The following is a 6,982-nucleotide window of genomic DNA, read 5'->3' on the forward strand; positions in this document are numbered from 1 at the left end:
CTATTGCATTATAGTAATGACACTAAAGAATGTCACACACAAAAAAGGCAATGTCGTTTGAAGAGCTGAGTTTAAAATATGACTGGTTTTTTTGCGACTAAAAAAAAAAAATCACTTCAATCTGTGAGATATAAAATGCACCCTAACATTTTGACATAAGAACCGAAGTCTTACTACTTTTCAAATAAAAAATAAAATCTGAGATGGAATTCGTAAAAAAAAAAAAAATAGTAACCAATTTTCATTATGTACCACAGAACAATAAGTTTAAATCAGACTATTTTTTGAGTTGTGTAGCCCTTTATTAGCAACTAAAATAGAAGGTATCTGTTGTACAACATGGGTAATAATGGACTAGAACTGGAGATTGATTATATTCTAATACAGGTAATTTATAAATGCATTTTATTAAAAAGCTTCCACCCTTTGTTTGTGTACAATTTTGCAAAACTATTCTGAAAGCGGAATATATGTGCACAAGTCTGCAAAGAGTGCAAATTTAGGATATGGTCAATGCTTTACAAGTTCCTTTCCCAAAAACAAACAAACAAAAAAACAACAAACTTCTCAGGACCTTGACAACTGTCATCCTTTTTTTTGTTTCTCTTTGGATCAAGATTTCCTTGATGCCAACCTTCCTTCCACTGCCCAGAACTAGAAAGCATTTAAATGAGTTGGAATTAAAGGAAGGACTACACCTACTAGAAAAGGAAAAAAGGAGGAGGGGGGGAGGAGGAAGAGGAGGAGGAGGAGGATAGAGGAAGAGGGAGGAGGGGAAGAAGGGAAGGAGAAGGAGGAGAAGGAAAAGAAGAAGAAGAAGAAAGTTCTATTAGTTTGAGGTTTCAGAATCCCTCCCCCAAACCAAGACGAGCATCTTGGTGAGGGTTAGGCTGGGACCCAGGCAGAGAATGAGGATGTGCAGGCAGCATCCCTGAGGACTCCAAGCTTCAGTGGACTGTGAGTGCTCCCGCCGCGTAACTCACGGAACTGTCTTGCCAGTTTCTGCACTGGCTCGACTGGGCATAATTCAAAAAGGAAAAGCTCATATTCATTCCGTTCTTCTGCAGCTCTGTGATAGCCTGGGGGGGGGGAGAAAAGAGGGGGTTGGTTATACAGAAAAATCATTGAGAAAAATGAGCAACCCTGAAAGTGCCGGGGTTCAATGATTTACTTTACTTTTCATTTATCGCTTCAATTGCTTCACCTCATACAGAACAGAACAAAATAGAGAGAATTCTTTAAGTCATGCTTTCAAGGCTGTTCTCCTACATTAGCTGCTTCTGGGCAATCTTCCCTGACAATGAAAAGGGGGGAACCTTCGGACACCCGATTATGGTCCTTTCTTCTGTCTCTGAAAATGAGGAGGCTTTTCATTTTATCCAGCCATGGCTACATCTGGAATGAACCTTATGATGTTATTCTGTCCCATTCAGACTCTAGGAAAATTACTACGGTTTATTCTAGCTTCAGTTTTATGAATTAGATTAAGTCATGGAGGGCCAGAGAGCTAGCACAGCGGTAGAGCGTTTGCCTTGCATGCAGTCAACACGGGAGGGACCCGGTTAAATTCCGGACATCCCATATGGTCCCCCAGCCTGCAGGGGTGATTTCTGAGTGCGGAGCCAGGAGTAACCCCTGAGCACCACTGTGTGGCCCAATAACCAATCAATTAATCAATAAATAAGTTAAAAAAAAAAAGGATTAAGTCCTGGCCAATCAATACTGAGACCTCTTCCCAAATAGGTCCCACGTTTTCTAATCAATGTGGAATCACAATACATACAAGTTCATACCTGCAGGACTCTGGACCAAGTTACCTGTCATTATTTCCCTTGCTTTCCCAAAGCAGTAAGTATATTCTTACTCCCACTTCCAAGTATATACTTTAATTTCTTACAGTCTCACATGTCCTTTCTTTTTTGGAATTAATTAATGGGAATTAATGCTTTGCCCATCTCTTTCAAGACTCCAAAGGGCTAAATACCCACATGTCTGCCTCTTTCCATTCTTTAAAAGAAATACTGTTGTCATATTGAGAAACATTCATGCCTTCTATCCTGCTTTAGATCAAGGTATAAATAGTAAAAGTTCAAGTGCAGATTCTTCCATTTATTTTAAAGCACCTTGAACATTAATAAAGCCAAAAGAGGACTAAGACAATACATCTTAAAGATTAGTTTGGTTGTGCTTACAAAAGAGGACCTCAGAATCCACCAAGAAGCAAAGGCAAAGAATGGGTGTCTAGTTCTAGTCTAAGACAATTTTCTGTATTTAAAAGAAGAATTAAGGGCCAGAGAAAATTAGGGGTAGAGTGGGTAAGGCTTTGCCTTGCATGTGGCCAATGTAGGTTCAATCCCAGACACACCCTCAATCGATCCCTCAACCTTGTCAGAAGTAATCCCTGAGTATAAAGCCAGGAGTAAATCCTGAGCACTGAGTGTGCCCCCAAAATCAAAAAAGATAAATAATGAAAGATCGGGGGCCGGGCGGTGGTGCTAGAGGTAAGGCGCCTGCCTTGCTTGCGCTACCGGCATCCCATATGCTCCCCCAAGCCAGGAGGGACTTCTGAACGCATGGTCAGGAGTAACCCCTGAGCGTCACCAAGTGTGGCCCAAAAACCAAAAAAAAAAGAAAGATCGTATTTTAGTAACAAACAATGATACATCACTTTAATAACAAAATTAGTCTATTGAAAATACTTATATTGGGCCCGGAGAGACAGCACAGTGGCGTTTGCCTTGCAAGCAGCCGATCCAGGACCAAAGGTGGTTGATTCGAATCCCGGTGTCCCATATGGTCCCTCGTGCCTGCCAGGAGCTATTTCTGAGCAGACAGCCAGGAGTAACCCCTGAGCAACGGCGGGTGTGGCCCAAAAACCAAAAAAAAAAGAAAAGAAAAGAAAAGAAAATACTTATATTGGTATTTCTAGTGATAAATTACTTTTAAGTAAAGCAATAAAGGTCCAAATTACCGTAAAGGTTCTAGACCACTCACCTAATACTAATGACATTAAAGTATAAAAAACAAATTTCAGTGCTTAAAATGAAAATTTCCTAAGGATACTCACATTTAGTAACACCCCAATGGGATGTCTTCCACATATAGTGTTATGGTATTTCTTCAAGTAATTGCTAAAAGATGCAGGGTCTAGTTGTTCTATAATACTCATACCCTAGAAAAAGAAAACAAGAATGAAAGAAGAAAATTATTATTTCTTGGTTATATTTTAAAACTGTTCCTTAGTTATACTTAGAAACTACTTACTACTTTAAGCATCCTAATTTCTCAGTTAAGAAGAAAATATATTATTCCTTGAGAAATATCATATGCAAAGGCAATCAATTTCACTAATATTTTTATTATGGAAAATTGTTAATCCCCAGGATTGTTTTCTCTGGCCTCCTGATATTTCTATACCACCTAGAACAGCTCTCATTTAGCTTGTTTCATGATTTTATATTTCTCTCGTCTAGATATACTTACAAAGGAAAATTTATACTGAGATTTTTTTTACTATAAAATCTAAACTTAAACTGACAAGATATGCTGATTTCTCCAATCCTTCCAGAGCTGACAGTCATTTAACTATTTCCATAATATAGACTTAAATACCAAGGGAAAGGCATTTTAAACAATCAGTAATTATGTATGTACTGCTAAAAAAGATACTACAAACAAAATATAGTTGACATAGTTTTAAAGTTCGTAGAAAATTAATCAAAGTTTAACATACTTTTTTTATGAACAAGTTTTAAATAAAACAAATCTTTATCTCTTTAAGCTAGAATATTTTATTTTTAAAGAGTTAATTCAGAAACAAAACTACAATTAAAACAACCACTAAAACTTGGACAAATGTTTATAGATAGATTCTATGCTCTCCAAAAAGAAATTCAAATGTGTTGGTAGTATGTTAATACAGAGCAACTATAACTCATCTGAATGAGGAAATCAATCTATGAACCTAACTCATTCATTCACCAAAAACCTTACCTTGTTTTCTTATTTCAATTACTTTCTGTTAAATAAACTGGATAAGTATCCTCTGAGAGAAATGTAAAATGGCTGTTTAACTAAGGCACTAACTGGTATATTTGGGTTAGGATTTTATTATTTTATTCTATGTTTGAAAACAAGCACAGTTTAAAAGGTCTGGGTCATACTATCAAAAAGGATGCATACTTATTATACTAGTAAATACTGCAGTGGCACCATCAAAATTTTATTTAAAAAAATTCAGAACATTCAAGTCCTTGATAAACTTGATCATATGATTTTGCAAATGTAGCTAACAAATAGGCGTATGCTGGTATAATCCACTGACTCTTGGATTTTTCTACAACTAGTTTTTTATTGCTTGGTTGATATTTTTTTCCCATGGCCAGAAGAAAGCTACCATCTCCACTGACATTTGATGCAAGCTAAACTGAGCTAAATTAACCCTCACAATACAGAATTAGTGTCATGATTTCTGGTGTAAAGAACAGCACACACTAATTTCTAAGCTAAGAAGTGATACAAAGAGAGAGTGACAACAGTCACTTCTTTTCTAATTATGAGTAATCAAAGGTATGACACCCTAAAATGAAGAAATTGAGACATAAACAAGCAGCTAAAATTTTGCCTCCAAATTTTCAACCCTAGAATCCTTTCCAAGATTCAGAATGACTACCCCACTTCCTAATGTAGTGAGAGACACCAACAATTCTATTAAAATACTCTTACATAGCTAAACTAGGACTTCTATGATGAGAATATTTGGGGGGGGGGTCACACCCAGCAGCACTCAGGGGTTACTCCTGGCTCCACACTCAGAAATCACTCCTGGCAGGTTCAGGGAACCATATGGGATGCCAGGATTCGAATCACCATCCTTCTGCGTGCAAGGCAAATGCCCTACCTCCATGCTATTTCTCAGACCCCTATTATAAGAAAATTTTAAATGTTCTCAGAAAGTCTGTGAAAAGATTACCTTAAAGAAAACTCCACTCATGAATATATCATGTAACTCTGAGGTTCCAATGTACATTTTAATTTTAAAGCACCATCTGCAAAACTTATCATATTTACATAGTGACATGAAGAAGAAGCCAAAGAAAAGAAAGATGATGAACATTTCAATGGATGAACAATGAATTCCAAGAACTGGTCAAGAATATCATTATAAAGATATAAATACAAAAAGGCACCACTAAATAAAATCTTTAAAAAAATAAAAATAGGATGTGTTTTAAATGACATAAAAGGAAAGAAAAAAAATTGAGAAGATGGAAAGTCAAGGATTAAATTTAAGATCGAATTTTCCCTAAAGGCAAGACTGCTGTACTAATCAAATCTCTGATAAGCCTGATTATTCGATGCTTGAGCTTCTTATCAAGAGGGACAGTGAGAAAAACCAAGGTTTGCTCTGAATGAGCTTCTCCACTACAGAAATTCACAAAGAATGCTAACACAACAACAATAATGACAAGAAAGCTGCAAGTGGGAACAACTACTCACCTACTATCTGCTGTCAATGTGCTTCTCCCTGCATTTGGTTTTGAATATTTAACTGGTTGAGTTGGGCTGGGCAGCTTGGGTTGGGCTGGGCAACTTGGGCCATGCTGGACTGGGTTGGTCTGGGTTGGGCTGGGCAACTTGGGTTATGCTGGACTGGGTTGGACTGGGTTGACTGAGTTGAATTGAATTGGATTGGGTTGGGTTGGGCTGAGCTGGGCTGGGAAGGTTGGGTTGGGCTGGGTTGGGTTGGGTTAGTTGGGTTGGGTAGGGTTGGTAGGGTTGGCTTGGGCTGGGCAGGTTGTTTGGGTACGGTTGGGTTGGGTTGGACTGGGCTAGTCTGGACTGGGCTGGGCTGGGTGGGTTGGGTTGGGTTGGGTTGGGTTGGGCTGGGCTGGGCTGGGCTGGGCTGGGTGCGTTGTTTAGGAAGGGTTTGTTTGGGTTGGGTTGATTGGGTAGGGCTGGGCTGGATAGTGTTGGGTTGGGCTGGACTGGCTGGGCTAGGCTGAGATGACTGGTTTGATGATGATTGGGCTGGGTTGGGTTGGTTTAGTTGGGTTAGGTAGGGTTGATTGGGCTGGGTTGGGTTGATTGGGTTAAATTGGGTTGGGTTAGATTGGGCTAGGCTGGACTTGGCTGGGTTGGGTTGGGTTGGGCTGAGCTGATTGGGTTGAATTGGGTTGGGTTGGGCTGAGTTGATTGGGTTGAATTGGGTTGGGTTGGGCTAGGTTGGGCTGGGTTGGGCTGGGCGAGGCAGGTTGAGTTGGGCTGGGTTGGGTTGGGTTAGTTGAGTTAGGTGTGACTGGCTGGGTTGGCCTGGGCTGAGTGGGTAGTTTGTAACTTTTTTTTTTTTATTTTTCGGGCCACACCCGTTTGATGCTCAGGGGTTATTCCTGGCTAAGTGCTCAGAAATTGTACCTGGCTTGGGGGACCATATGGGACACCGGGGGATCAAACCATGGTCCTTCCTTGGCTAGCACTTGCAAGGCAGACACCTTGCCTCTAGCGCCACCCCGCCGGCCCCTGAGCGGGTTGTTTGGGTAGGGTTGGGTTGGGTTGGATTAGCTGGGTTAGGAAGGATTGGTTGGGTTGGCCTGGGCTGGGCGGATTGTTTGGGTAGGGTTGGGTTAGTTGGGTAGGGCTGGGCTGGGTAGTGTTGGGCTGGGCCAGGCTGAGATGATTAGTTTGGTTGCATAGGGTTGGGTTGGATTGAATGGGTTGGGATTGCTTGGGTTGGGTTAGGTTGAATGAGTTAGGATGGGTTAGGATGGGCTAGAATGGGTTGGAATGGGTTGGAATGGGTTGGAATGGGTTGGAATGGGTTGGGTTGGGTTGGGAAACTGCCCTTACCAAACTCCCCTGGCAAACTTCCCTCCCAGTTAGAGGAGAATGCTGAAATTCAGGATGGAAAAGAAAGTGCTTCTTGACTATTGCTAAACTATATTTCTTCTTCCTTAAGCTCCTGGGAGCTCTGCTAAGGAAATCT

At 40.4% G+C, this 6,982-nt stretch overlaps 1 protein-coding gene across 1 annotated transcript in view; it reads right to left on the bottom strand.

Annotated features, from left to right (window-relative positions):
- Positions 1–823: 823 nt before the first annotated feature.
- MEMO1 (mediator of cell motility 1) overlaps positions 824–6,982 on the bottom strand; it is a 100,232-nt gene continuing 94,073 nt past the window's right edge. Inside the window, exons 9-10 of the mRNA XM_049784214.1 lie at positions 3,068–3,172; positions 824–1,079 (exon numbers count right to left, since the gene is read on the bottom strand). Of these exons, the coding sequence (XP_049640171.1) occupies positions 948–1,079; positions 3,068–3,172 (237 nt within the window). The 3' untranslated portion in view covers positions 824–947. The remainder of the gene's footprint in view (positions 1,080–3,067; positions 3,173–6,982) is intronic.

This window comes from Suncus etruscus, chromosome 12 (genome assembly GCF_024139225.1).
Source record: "Suncus etruscus isolate mSunEtr1 chromosome 12, mSunEtr1.pri.cur, whole genome shotgun sequence".
Taxonomy (NCBI): Eukaryota; Metazoa; Chordata; class Mammalia; order Eulipotyphla; family Soricidae; genus Suncus; species Suncus etruscus.